The 14,946-nt window shown below is 38.7% G+C and overlaps 1 protein-coding gene across 2 annotated transcripts in view; it reads left to right on the top strand.

Annotated features, from left to right (window-relative positions):
• The window catches only part of LOC120532369 (glyoxylate reductase/hydroxypyruvate reductase-like), a 41,207-nt gene that overhangs the window by 9,277 nt on the left and 16,984 nt on the right, over window positions 1-14,946 (top strand). For both annotated transcript variants that reach the window (XM_039758298.1, XM_039758297.1), the window contains exons 2-5: window positions 2,307-2,437; window positions 3,846-3,918; window positions 5,202-5,318; window positions 6,302-6,390. In XM_039758298.1, coding sequence (XP_039614232.1) covers window positions 2,307-2,437; window positions 3,846-3,918; window positions 5,202-5,318; window positions 6,302-6,390 — 410 coding nt within the window. The remainder of the gene's footprint in view (window positions 1-2,306; window positions 2,438-3,845; window positions 3,919-5,201; window positions 5,319-6,301; window positions 6,391-14,946) is intronic.

Genomic DNA, 14,946 nt, shown 5'->3' on the forward strand with positions numbered 1-14,946 from the left:
CTCTGAAAGCTGTTCCCATAGTCTCCCTTTCCACATGATGTGCTTCTGACCCTCTAATCGTCTGAAGACCTGTACCCTCAGGGCTTGAAGCTGTTTGGATGGACCCACCTCCACTGTTGTGAGGTCCTAAGTGTCTGTCATTTTCAATAAATATCCTGCCCACTACACCTCTGTAATAAGAAGCTGACAAGATGGCTTTGAAGCACCAAGGATGAATCCTGGTGAATCGGGGTTTGGGGAACTACCAACAGATGAACCCTGAAGCTGTCTCCTAATCGCTTCTCCCAGTTACTTATTTCTCTCTTCATTTTTACGGTTGCATGTTTAGAATGTCGCCTTCCTGTTGCAGTTGCTCTTGACTGGCACTTGTACCTACAGAATTCAGCAGTCTGATTGGCTGTTCAGTGGAGTTGTGCAAGTGTGCAGCAAGAATTGAAGATAGGGAGGGGGTAGGTTGTCCAATGTTAAATCTTCAATTCAGGAAGTTGACTTAGATTGTTTAGTGAATTTGCATTCAGTTTTGCTCCTTATTTGACCAACTGACCACTGCCATTTCATGTCTCCATAGTGACTGTTCAAGACCCTTGTGATCATTTCTTTGTGGTGGACTGACTGACTGCTTCTAAACCCGTATCTGTAAAGTAAAATCTGTGACACACACAGGTAAACCATGCCGAAGGATGACAAGAAAATTGGTTGTCTATACACCTGTGGCTAAGTTTTCTAACTCTGTAAAGGACATTTCCACATAAAAAATTAATCCTTTTTGTAGGATACTTTAACATGTGATGCCACAATTCATCTTGCCATTTATAAACTACCATTAAAAATGTACTTTTGTTTTTGGTAACTGGGTATGGTAATCTCAAAATTTTAAATGTTCATTGACGAACAAACTAATAGACATTCTCAAAACTGCTTAATCGGGTTCAGAAGCGCAAGAGCCTATCTGGGGCAGTACTGGGCACAAGTTAGACAAATGACCTGGACAAGAAACCAGTCCATTGCAGAGTCCACTCGTGTGCATAGCCACACTCCCACTTGGACCATTTAACCAAATATGTAAAACTTTGAGAATGTGGGAGTAATAAAAAGGATAAAGATGGAGGGAGAACATACAAGCTCTATGTACATAATCCAGTGCTGGGTTTGAACCTAGCAATGTCACGTTACAGATCCAGTGTACTAATAAGTGAGGTGTTTAGTGAAAAATGTTTGTTTGATATATTTGGATTTGGTGGCACACTAATGCACTGCCTTTAACCGTATGTACACTTGCGGTCTTCTGTTGATCTCTCGACTGTCTTTAAAGCTGTGGAATATTATAATCGGACAGGAAAAAATAAAATATGCAAAGAAAAACTTCTCAGTTCTATGTTTTTTTTGGGGGTAGTGGGGTGTTTTTGAGTGGAAATTGCAGGCAAAACTTTATTTTTGCTATTGCAACGTTAAATTATCTGAAAGATTGTCTACTGAGTTTTATACACGACTCCACAGCAGAAAGAAGAACTTCTGACAAAGCCTGGAAATTTTTAATATCGAAGAGCTTTTTCAATGGAGCGTTTTTGACCCTTTTCATTCTCCTTTATATTTAAAAAAAAAAAAATTTCAGTCTTGAAAAACGCTGACTGATGTTCATAAAGTACAGTATACAAAAATGTAATACCTCTAATACGGAAGTTGTTCTAGTTATTTGACCTCTGCTCTTTACCTGTGTGTTTTACTGTCACTTTGAAACGTAAGGTTAATTTTGCATTGGTTTATGTGGCATGGTAGTTTACCACAGTTGATTTAACATCATTGTTTTTCTGTCTTCTACGTTTTTGCCTTTATAGTCACACTGGTTGCTAGGTGTTATTATACAAAGTCATTAATGAATCTGTTTTGTGTGCGTGTTATATGGACTGGACTACTGTGTTCCTCGTATACACTGCTTTTAGAACCAACTGTACCACCCATACCAACTACTGCGACCAGTAGAAATTCATTATGGAACTGGACAGCAAACATTCGTTCTGGTCTTTTTAATATATTGCATGCGTTGTTTCCTTCCTGAAAGTTTTACAATGCAAGCCCAGAACCAAAGCCCCTAAAATAATTGTCAGAAGTCTTAATTTTAGTTGTGTTTAATATTTATTGAATTTATTTATTTTATCTTTTGTTTAAACAAAAATTAAAGTTAAATATTTCCTAAGTAACTGAGAACTTTAGGATGGAGCTAGAAACATATCTGTCCCCTAAGAAGTTAAGACCTCAAGTGGATAAGCTTTTCTTTACGGAATGATGATCCCAAAAATCTGTTTTAGCTGTGATATCCAGCACTGGGATTCCGATGAACCAGTACCAAGGGAAGAGCTGCTGAAAGGAATTTCTGGAGCACATGGGGTTCTGTGTCTTATCCCTGACAAGATTGACAAGGAAGTCCTAGATGCTGCAGGTATGTTTTTTTTTTTTTTTTTATATTTTATAAACCTGTTTATTGCATAATTAAGGTTGAAATCTTATACCTGTAACTTTAAGTGGTTCATTTAATGTTATTGGCATTTTCACACTCTAACCCTTCTGAGAGGCATTGTTGGCGAGTAAACTTGACAGTCATCCTAAACAGAATCGCAGAAGTATTGTCCCTCTATGCAAAAACATGCTTGCTTTACAATACAATACAATACAATTTATTTTTTTGTATAGCCCAAAATCGCACAAGTAGTGCCGCAATGGGCTTTAACAGGCCCGGCCTCTTCATAGCTCCCCAGCCTTGACTCTCTAAAAAGACAAGGAAAAGCGCCCAAAAAAAAACCTTGTAGGGAAAAAATGCAAGAAACCTTGGGAAAGGCAGTTCAAAGAGAGACCCCTTTCCAGGTAGGTTGGGCGTGCAGTGGGGGTCAATACAATACAGTACAATACACAGAACAGAACAGCCTTTAGATTCAACTGTTTTCCTACTGATGAAACAAAGAGAAGAAAAGGGATCCAAAGTAGTCAAAAGAGGTGATGGACGAGTGTGTGGTGTGTGTGTGTTTATTTATTAAAGTTGGAACAGCTTTGTTGTACTGACCTATGAATCACCTTTTAAAAAGGCACGTGTGTGAGGTTTGTGCTGATGGCAGACGGCATAGTGGGTCCGTTCTCAATGGAACAGGACTATAGAATGGCACATATTCAGTCTGTATACACAACATAACTGCAATGTGATTAGCAATATGAACCCAAGCTTAAATGCTGCCTGCATGTGTTTTTCATGTCCGGAAATTTTTAATGTGCTTACAACAAACTTGTACAATCCAAAGAAATGTTTGCTGTGTAAACATTGATCAATTATTGCTGTTTGTTAGGATTACTGCTAACGTGCCTTGTTTGTGTTGTATTACAATATACTGATACGTCAAAACCAAGCCAAAAAAAAGAGAGGCTAGCTAAAACAGTTTTCATGCTACCATAAGAAAGGTAATAAATCGTGTTGATCAGAGGATTTTGCCAAAGCGTTATTCACAGTGAATTATAATGGAATTCCTTCACAAACGTTCTATAAGCTTTGGGCTGTTCTAATTGTGATGTGGTGCTTTTCAACAATACAAATTATATTGCAAAAGTCTAACTTCAATTCTCATAGCCGATAAATGGGAGACACCCAATGTGCAGGCTAACTAGCAAGAAGTAGATTTACCAGTTCATGTGTCCCTTCCTAATTTTAGGAGAATGGCTAATTAGTTGCCTCTTTTAAAATAAAAAAAAAAAAACTGGATGATTATTATAAAGAATGACTTGGTTTAGATTAATAGATTCAGGCTCAATCAAGTGTTTGTTTTATGTCAAATCTTATTTTATTGATGTTTCATACTTTTTAGGAAACAGCCTGAAAGTGATTAGTACTTTCTCAGTAGGGTATGATCATCTTGCCATTGAGGAGATCAAGAAGAGGTGAGTATTGGAGAACCGCTGATATTGCATTAATTTATCAGATTTGATTTTCACCTTTAATGTACAGTGTTCATATACAAATGAATGGCAATTGTCTCTGGTAGTATTGTGACTGGTAAAAAATTGCTCTAATTTTAAACTTCAATAGGACAATCTCTCTACTTTCATGCCATACATTGCTCTGCTTAAACATACAGATTTAGATCTATAAGCAAAATTGGTATAACAACAGTTGTTTGAAACAAGGAGGAATTCTGACAGTGGCCTTCTAGGACTGAAGTGCCCTACAAATAAAATACAAGTGTTAATCCATTAATGTGTAATGATATAGCAGGTGGTAGCTCCATAGGTCTAACCTAAACTTAACATGCAGTTACTATTTATTTATTTGGACAATGATTGTCCCTATGGCTTGGGTCAATAATTCAGTGTTTTATTAATGATCCTACATAAAATAGCATATATGCCACCATGGTACTCTTTACAGAGCAGACCGTGTTATCAAATCTTCAAGCTGATCACTATGATGGCGAGGGGATCTGCTGTTGTCATTGCCAGCTGAGGCATTGCAGTCCTTCTAGTTTTATCCGACCTTCCCGTTCTGTCAGCTGCAACTAGATTTTAGCAAATGTTAAGTGCATATGCCGTTGGTAGTTCCTAGTGGTTAATATAGCTGGTTAGTTATGTTTTGTGCTAATGTTGCATATTCAAGTCCAGTTGTATTTGCAGTAATCTTTTGGATACAATCCCCCACATGTTAGATGTTGAGTCGTTCTTGCTTACATAAGTTAATTCTCTCTTTAAGTTGCCTGATGCAATATATTTCAGTGCAAGTCATTACATTTTCATCCTAAAGTGTCATTTGACTAAGTATTTGAATTTTATTATATGCAGATGAATATGCAGGGTATTTTAGGATATCGCCAGTACTGGGAGACACTTGTATGAAGTACAGAAGTAAGTGTTTGTTTGTTGTAGGTAATTATACAATTCCGAAGTCTCAGTTGGAAAGAGAAAAATGTGTGAATTGAGAAGGAATGGTTAAAAACACAGTACTAGGAAATGTTATAACATGGAAAGAAGTGATGCAGCTGTATTTTCCCACATGGACTGCTGCATTTTCTTCAGTATTTAGTGGGTTGTAACCTTTTTGAATTGGTTCCATACATTTTTAGTTGACTTTAATAGCTTTATACTTGCAAAGAGCATTAGAATGATGTTAACTTTAGAAATAGGCTGTGATAATAAGCAATGTTTGTGTTACTGATCCTGTTCTTGAATAGGGGGATTCGTGTGGGATATACCCCAGATGTGCTGACAGATGCCACTGCTGAGCTTACTGTAGCTTTGCTTCTTGCAACTGCTCGTCGACTACCAGAGGCTGTGGAAGCAGTCAAAACGTAAGTCTCAAAGTGTTTTAATTTATTCATGAAAAGCTTTTAAACTCTAAACCAGGAGTTTAGAAAAAATTGGTCCTAGAAGGCTGTAGTGGCTGCAGGTTTTTTTGTCGTAACCCAATTTCTTAAGTTGATTTTATTGTTGGAGCACCATTTTTATGTTTCATTTTAGTTGTCTCGCTTAAGGTTCCCTCATCTTCCATTGCTTATTTTAGTTGTAAATGGCAGTGTTCACTGTTTAATTGGTCCTTTTTTTTTAGCAGTGGGTTGCAAATGACAAAGGAACCAACAGTTCGCCTTAACTTTTCATTAACACCTGTGTATATTTGGGGGGAAAAAAGTGAAGGTTTGAGGATTACTAATGTGCTCCAAGGTATAAATCATTCAGACAACAACCTTTGGAAAGAAATCTTATTATAAGAATCCCCTGACCTGGCAGAATGAAAACACCAACAAGCTATAAAATTAATATAAGACCATTTATTGGTTTCTAATTTAGTAAACTGGTTGTAAGAAAAACCTGTGGCCAGCATCTAGGAGACCAACTTTGTAGCCACCTGGTCTAAGCTAAGAAGTGTTTTGGGTGATTGTTTCAAATTTATAGAATTATTGACTAGAAATTTCAATAAAACATTTTCTTAAAGTTCAGAATGTTGAAGTGCAAATTATACTTGTATTTCCATCTGTCATTTCATTGTAAACTCGTCTGATGTAAATTATTTATTTTTTTTACTTAAATTGTTACTTGCCTATTGTAGTTTGTAATGCTGACCTTAACCTGTCGCTCCGGCATTAGAACATTAGATTATCGTGTAATGGTAACCTGTATTCTCCAGCGGCAAACTATGTATGCTTTTTTTACCTTAGCGGGGTTCTTGTGATTCTGGTCATTGCAACATGAGTAACTCAAGTTTTTTGCATGTTCTGAACATTTATCTAATGTGGATGTTTTAACTATTAAATGTCCATTTTTCCTGTCTTTGCAGCGGTGAATGGAGCTCCTGGAAACCCCTCTGGATGTGTGGCTATGGACTATCAAATAGCACTGTAGGAGTTGTTGGACTCGGAAGAATAGGTATTTAATATATTAAGTATTAGGTATAGTATATCTTATCATCTAAGATATTAGGTATCTTAATATATAAAGTATTTAAAACTGACACAAAGCAGCAAGTGTTCATCTGCTATGAAGGGCCAATGGCAGGGAGTCTGTGTAAATAGAGTACTGGAAAGAGAATGAATAGAAGCTGATAGTTTAACTGTTTTGCCGCTTCCAAAAGGTCATCAATCTGGATTTCAAAATGTTACTGTTGTAAATATGGAATAGCAATATTTACAAATGCTTGCATGCTACAGCTGAGCAATAAAGATAAAACTCTAACTTAGCAAGAGAGAGTAGTCAAGTTAGTAGCCTTGTACACAGGCCAGTAACTGTAATACTGGTACAAGTTAAGTGTTCTTATTATTCCAGAAGTATATATTACACAATTTGTGTTTTTGATCATACATTTGGATATCTGGTAGGCAGATTACATGACGAGAATAATGTTGATATATATTTCCACCTAAGGACCTGCATTTGTGGACATTTCTTTTGTTGCAGGATAGCATTGGCCACTATTGGCTTCCATTCCCCATACCCCCGTCTTCATTCTGCATGAAAAACCGGATTAAAAGGTAACACATTATCCATTATCCAACCCACTATATCCCAACACTGGGTCACGAGGGTCTGCTGGAGCCAGTCCCAGCCAACACCGGGCGCAAGGCAGGAAACAAACCCCGGGCAGGGCACCAGCCCACCGCAGACATAACACATTAGGTACTGCATTTATTCATTGTTTACTCTTATGTAATAAGACCTTTTAAAGGCTTCTTTTAGTCTTAACACTTCTAAAACCTCAGTAGGTGAGTTGGTTATTCATCTCTGTGCAGTGTATCACTGTGACGGTCAGGGTGGACTCCATGCTGCATAGTTTATTCAAGAGGGTCCTGAAATCAAGAAGCTTTTAACATACCTCTCTTAGTATCTGCGTAAAACCTACCTACTTCCGGTAGAGTGGACGCTGGCGCGTTTGGCTGCCGGTGCTCACCGGTAAAAACTGCTATTCGTAACTCCGTTTGATCGTCTTGGGTCAGCTTACCCTGACGCCGACAAATTATGTCGACTGCTTTCTGGTTTGTGATCATCTGGGCTTTCCTACTGCCTGTGCATCGGTTTGCGTTAGGATTGCTCCAGTATTCTGCTGCTGAACTTCTCCGGCTGCGTCCCTCCATGTTAACGCCTCCTCCTGTTTTTCTGCATTTCCATCCGGACATTATCTTCCATCCACGCCGGAGATATATTCATCGTGGATCCCGATGAACGATCCACCAGGATCCTTCGTCTGCAATAAAGTCTTTCTGGTCCAATTCTCGCCGTCCTTCTCGCCGCGCTGTTCGGGCTGTCGACCATAGTGTGCTTGCCAGCCTAACTAGGTCGGCTAACACCTCTACTACCTATGGGACTACCACCTTCAACTTTGGACTACTGAACATTCGCTCACTTACGAACAAGGGGTCTCTTGTTCAGGATCTCCTCGTTGATCGTAAGTTTGATTTCCTCTGTTTAGTTGAGACTTGGCAAAAACCTAATGACTTTTCTGAACTCAATGAATCCACTCCGTCGGGATTTGTTTACATCTGTCAACCTCGCGGCACTGGCCGCGGAGGAGGTCTCGCGATGATATACCGCGAAAAGTAGAACGTTTTGCCGATGTCTGTCTCTGCTTTCAACTCATTTGAATGTACTGTATGCAAGTTACCTGGATTTTTGCCTACCGTCATTGCTGCTGTTTATCGTCCACCTAAACAGAATAGTGACTTTTAAATGAGTTTGCTGCTTCTCCTTGCTCAGCTGGTCATTATCTCCCTAATATTATTGTGCTGGGTGACTTCAATATTCATATGGACAATGTAAATAACCCTCTCACTAGAGACTTTATGTCCTGCTTGGAGAACTTTGGGTTCCAACAATTCACCAAGGTCCCCACTCATTCAAAAGGACACATTTTGGACTTAATTTGTTGCTCGGGTGTCTCCTCTTGATCTTACAACTGATGAATTGCCTTTTCTGATCACTCTCTCCTTTCTTTTAATCTTCCACTCTCTATATCTATTCCAAGCTACCCCACAATAACTTTTCGCAATATCAAGAACATCAATTTGGACTCTGTTCAATCCAGTATTGACTCACATATTGCAATTCCTAAATTGGCTACTGCTGATGAGTTGATTTTGTATTATAACACCAGCCTTCATCATATTCTGGATTCTCTTGCCCCTTTTAAAACAAAGTCTGTTTCATTTTCCCTTTCTGCCCCCTGGTTTACGCCGGAACTTCGTCTTATGAAAGCGAAAGGCCGGCAATTAGAGCGACTCTATAAAAAAACTGGGCTCGTGGTTCACAAAGATATGTATTTCCACCATCTTGCACATTACAGGATTGTATTAATCAAACTAAATCTGCCTACTATTCTAATATAATCAGCATGAATGAAGGTAATACTAAATCATTGTTTTCACTCCTCAAACGTGTCACACAACCCCCTGATTTGTGGCCATCACATTTTTACTCTTATGCCTTTTGTAATTCCTGATGTCATTTTTATGAACAAAATTGAGAGTATCCACCACTACCTTGCTTTGCAATCCACTGACACTATTCATTCTGAATTCTTCCCATCTACTCACCCATTTTCTTTCTTTCAATTTCCCTCCACCTTAGAAATATCAGATATAATTCTTCATTCTAAATCATCCACCTGTCTGCTTGACCCCTTACCTACATCACTTGTTAAAGCCTGTCTTCCATCTTTACTCCATATTATATCTGTTATTATCCATTCTTCTCTTTCAACTGGAATTGTTCCTACTTCACTCAAAACTGCTATAATAACCCCAATCTTAAAAAAAATCGGTGCCGATCCTGCTAATTTTAACAACTTGCGTCCGATCTCTAACCTACCTTTCTTATCCAAAATTCTAGAAAAAGTGGTAGCCAAACAGCTCCACTCTCACTTATCTCTGAACAACCTGTATGAACAATTCCAGTCTGGTTTCCGCCCCCTCCATAGTACTGAAACTGCATTAATCAAAATAACTAACGATCTTCTCATGGCAGCAGACTCTGGCTTACTCTCTATTCTCATTTTACTTGATTTGAGTGCGGCTTTTGACTCCATTTCTCATTCCATTCTTCTCAATAGACTATCTTCCATTGGTGTCACCCATAATGTCTATAATTGGTTCACATCCTACCTTTCTGGCCGCTCTCAATTCATACAGCTCAAATCATTTTCATCTCACTCTGTATCTGTTACTCAGGCGTGCCTCAAGGCTCTGTCCTGGGCCCCTTCTGTTCACTATCTATCTCCTTCCTCTGGGCAATATCTTCAGGAAATATAATATTCATTTTCACTGTTATGCAGATGACACCCAGCTTTACTTTTCAACTTCACCTACAATTACCCTCCCACCTACCGCCCTTACTGACTGTTTGGCCGAAATCAAAAACTGGTTTACATTTAATTTTCTTAAACTCAACACTGATAAAACAGAGATCCTTCTCATTGGTACAAAATCCACATTATCCAAATTCCACAACTTCCCCTTTATAATTGATAACTGTACGCTATCTCCATCCTCTCAGGCCAAAAGTCTTGGTGTCATCTTGGATAATAATCTCTCCTTTCTTTCACACATCAATACTATTACACGATCTGCTTACTTCCACCTACACAATATCAACCGTCTCCGTTCCTCTCTCACCCCACACTCTGCTGCAGTTCTTGTTCATAGCCTTGTCACCTCTGCTTGGACTATTGTAACTCTCTTCTCTTTGGTCTCCCTCAAAAAACTCTTCACAAACTTCAACTAGTCCAGAACTCAGCTGCCCGTATTATTACGCGATCTCCTTCCACTCACCACATCACTCCTGTTCTGCATCAACTTCACTGGCTCCCTGTCAAGTTCCGCATTGAGTTTAAAATCCTTCTGCTAACCTTTAAAGCTATTCATGATTTAGCCCCTCCATATCTGTCTGACCTTCTCCACATTGTCACCCCTTCCCGTACTCTTAGATCATCATCCTCAATTAAATTGACTGTTCCTTCTGCTCGTCTTTCTACAATGGGGAACAGAGCTTTCAGTCGTTCTGCCCCCCGACTTTGGAATGCACTGCCTCCTGAGATTAGAAACATTAATTCACTTTCTCTGTTTAAGTCTTCAGTTAAAACTCATCTTTTTAATCATGCCTTCTATATGTAAACATTGTACTGTATTGTTTGTCGGTTGCTGTGTATAATGTACGGTGTCCTTGAGTGTTTGAAAGGCGCCTATAAATAAAATGTATTATTATTATTATTACCCAAAGATGAGCCAGGCAAATGAGGACACACGCATAGTGCACAAGGGGTTGATGAAGAAATTTGGGTGCTTTTTATTTACAAAAATTAGTGTCCAAGTGTGCACTGCTCTAGATCTTCAAAAAATAATCCAATAGAAACAAATTGTCAAGTGGAAGTTAAAATCCAAATAAATATACCAATAAAATCAAGGCTAAAATGCACAGCAGGAAACCGTTCTAGAAACTCAGTCCCAGGTGCATCCTTCTACAAACTTGACATATCCTCTGCTTACCCCAGGAGAGAACCATTTTCGAGTTCAAGAGGCTCCCTTGAGCAACCAGGTAGTGTGGAGCCAACCTGGGCTATCGCAGGTATATGGGCATGATGGGGAAAGTTACTTGTTAATATGAAGGACTCGCAGGTCTTGTGTAAAAGCAAGAGAAATGTGTCTCTGTGAAGCCATGTCGGACTACTCAATGTGAAGTTTTGTTAGCAGGTCATATTGCAGAGATGAATAAACACTTTATTGATTCTTTAAGTGTAATGAAGACACAAAGAAGTGTATGTTAAGGACTTGTTACATAACAGTAAACCAGTAATAGATGCATTTTTTTTTTACAGTACCTAAACTATAAGTGTTAGCGATTTAACATTTTGCTACCCAATAAAATCCACCTTGGTTACTTCTGTGAAGTACATGGGTTACCAACATATTTCTAGGAGCATTTATTTAATGTGTGGCTTCAAATTTAAGGAGATTTAGATATTTTTGTAAAACAAGTAGTTTGGTTCAAGTGTTTAAAGCAGGCCCCTCCAACTTGCTTGGTGGCCCAACCTTGCCCTTCTCTTCGAGACTCAGTTATGGTCATCATAAGCAACAGAAATCATGGACTAATAGGCAGTTAGTAGTCCATTACACATTTATGGCTGTTCCTTGCTGTCAAGACTGAGTTGTGAGTCCCTGACATCTGGACAGTGGAAAGAGATTTAAACTTGCTTTACCCTTATTCTCTATTGGGAAGAGCATCACTGTCCTTTTTTTTTTTTTTTTTGGTTACATATGTGACACACACACAGCCACCAAGGTTAGCATTTGTAAAAATAAGCAAATATTAGGTTCCCAGCTGGGTAAACTTTTTATCTGATTGAAGCAATAGATGAAAACCACAAATAAGTTCACTTGGCTGTTCCCTGTAGTAAGGTGGTAGAACAAATATAAGTTGCTTCTGTTCTCTATTCTTTCATCCTGCTAGCTGGGTAGATCAGAAATGCTGCCCCAGGTCTTTTTCTAATGATATCTAATTTTGGAACCACAAGGAGTCATGTCAAACTGACACTAGGTAAGATGAACATTGGTCAAAGGGACTGACCAAGAATGCAATGTCATTCTAACAGAGCTTCAAAAGTCCTCTGATGTGAGAGAACCTGACAGAAGGATGACCATGTTGGTAGAGTTCAATCAATTTAATAATTTATGGTAGAGTGGCTGAACAGAAACCATTTGAGTAAAAGGCAGTTTGCTTGGAGCTGGCCAAACTCCATTTAAAGGACTATGAGAGAATGAGGGAAAAATCTTTTCTAGTTTGAGACAAAATTACACTTTTTTTTTTTTTTTATTGGGTAACTTCAGGCAAGACGTTGCCTCGAAAGCTTAAATATTGTAATTTTTCTAGTTAGCCAATACAAGGTGTCATTTTACTTAACGTCTCATCACATCCATAACAGTTAATACAGTACAACACCATAGTACTACTTTAAAACAAAAATTGAACTCCAAGCAATATGTATAAACACAGGGGCCTCATGTATAAACGGTGCGTACGAACGGAAATGTTGCGTAAAAACGTTTCCACGTTCAAATCGCGATGTATAAAACCTAAACTTGCCGTAAAGCCACGCACATTTCCATGGTACCTCATACACTGTCGTATGCAAGTTCTGTGCTTAGTTTTGCAGACTGGTGGCACCCAGCGTCAAAGCAGTGCTACTGTTCCTATGTGGTTATCCTTTCTTTTTTAGATCAACATTCCTGACGCAGCTTTATAAATACACTGAAATTAACCGCATATTGTTTATTAGTTTAATGCGTCTGATTGTAATTAACCAGTAACAATATAATGGTCCACTGAATGGTCAAACTATTCTAAGTACAATAGCTGCTTTAGCGTTGTTACTCTCGCTGCACCTTCTTCTTCTTTCAGCTGCTTGCATTACGGTTTGCCACAGCGGATCATCTTTTTCCATATTACTCTCACTGCACCACTCTAAGTATTGATATCACTGTATCTGAGTGGGGAATCAAAGATCTACAGAAGCTGAGAAAGAGACTTATCGGTATACAGCATCAAGCACACGCTGCCTCAGCCATGCTGTCTACTGAACTGCTTTCACACGGCAAACGTTTCAAAGCCTTTCCTGTACGGACCTCGCAGTTCAGAAAGAGTTTCATCCCAAGAACTATAAACGCACTCAATCAAGTACTCCTTGTAGAACTGTCTGTACTTATAAGTAGAATTACCTCACTGTAAACTTGTACTACTGTTACAATATTGCACAACCTGTGGCACTTCATAAAGTGTGTGTTTTACATATGATGACAATATCATTTTTAAGATGAAATGCAGCAAAATGTTTTATTATACAGATAAAACTAACCATTTAAATAATCATTGTCAATAATTAAACATGCCAGGACACGGTCTCACAGCACTAGCTATTAGCTTGTGCTCTGTTTACAGATTGTTCCTCCCTTGCGCTGTATTCTTACTGGGACTGGCGTGACACTGGAAGGATAGATGGATAGAATATTTAAACACGTACTACGAAGATATTTCAATGTTCCTTAAAAGTTTTGAAGAATCGGCGTTGTAAGCTTATAGATGGCTTAACGTCTATTGCAGAGCTGATTGTGTGGCGATTGGGTATTTGGAGCAAGAAAAGTAAGCACAGGAATTGGAGGTTAGTACGTTTGAAAGAGACAGTACTTCTGTACTAAAGCATTTCATCAAAGGTCGCGCATGGCGCAGCAAGCATCTGAGACATGAAGTGTTCTCATGTTTAATAACATGATTTAACTCCTATCATCATGAAAATGATGTCACGTATACATCTCAGTATTTTAATTATTCAGAGAGCTGTAATATCACGAATGTAATGGATTCTGTGTCCTGTCGGAGGAAGAGAAAGCCTGTTTATGAAGCACATAGTGATTCACACACAGAGAGCACATAGAAGATCAAATACAAAACAAAGCGTTTAACGTGCTACTTTAGTTACGATGGGATTTGAGAAACTAATAAATTAAACAATTTTAAGATGAAGTTTATGATGTTCTGTTCTAATGACAAACTACGTGATCAAAGTGGAAATTTCGAGATTAAAGTTGACATTTCATGCTTTTTTTCCCCATCGTGTGCCTTTTTTTTTTTTCCCTCTGTATCCTAATAAGCTTTCATATGAAACTCGGGCGGTGGGATACGACTGACCTTTTCTCGGCTACTTTGATGCAAGAGCGTTACTTTTCACGCTGACGAGGATTTATATAGCAGAAGAATTTGGAAGTTGGTGAATGCACAGAGTCCTGCATCTGGAATTTTTTGTGCGTAAGCACATTTCTGCTTTTGTGCTTCTGTCCTGTTATAGTGCGAATTCTACGCACAGCGTTATGCATGAAGCCCCAGGTATTGTTCATTGCTTGACTAATACCATTCCTACAGTGAAGCATGGTAGCTGGTAGCATCATGTTATCGGGGTGCTTCTCAGTAGACTGGTCAGAACTTGAGGGAATGACGAATGCAGCCAAATACAGAGACATCCTTGAAGAAAACCTGCTCAGAGAGCCTCGGTCCGAAGTCGTGTGCAGTGTTTCACCGATTCACATTTTAGCTGGACAGTAACCTGAAGCATACAGCAGAGGCTACTCGGGAGTGACTTTGAGACAAGTCTGAGTGGCCCAGCTGAAGTAAGACTTAATCCCCACAGAACATCTTGGAGAGAGCTAAAAATGACAGATTAGACGCTTCCCATCTAATCTAATGAAGCTTGGGAGGATCCCCCATAAAGAATGGGGTAAATTAACCATATCCAGATGTATAAAGGTTATGTAATCTGCTTGTTTCTTACTATAACTCCCTTCTTTAATTTTGACCAATTTGATTTGTTCCGATTTTACTGATGATGAATGTAATGATTGCTTAGCTTGAATGTTGGGTTTGATTGCAGTTGGATATTAAAGTCAACTTTTT

Source organism: Polypterus senegalus, chromosome 7, assembly GCF_016835505.1.
Source record: "Polypterus senegalus isolate Bchr_013 chromosome 7, ASM1683550v1, whole genome shotgun sequence".
In the NCBI taxonomy this organism is placed as follows: Eukaryota; Metazoa; Chordata; class Cladistia; order Polypteriformes; family Polypteridae; genus Polypterus; species Polypterus senegalus.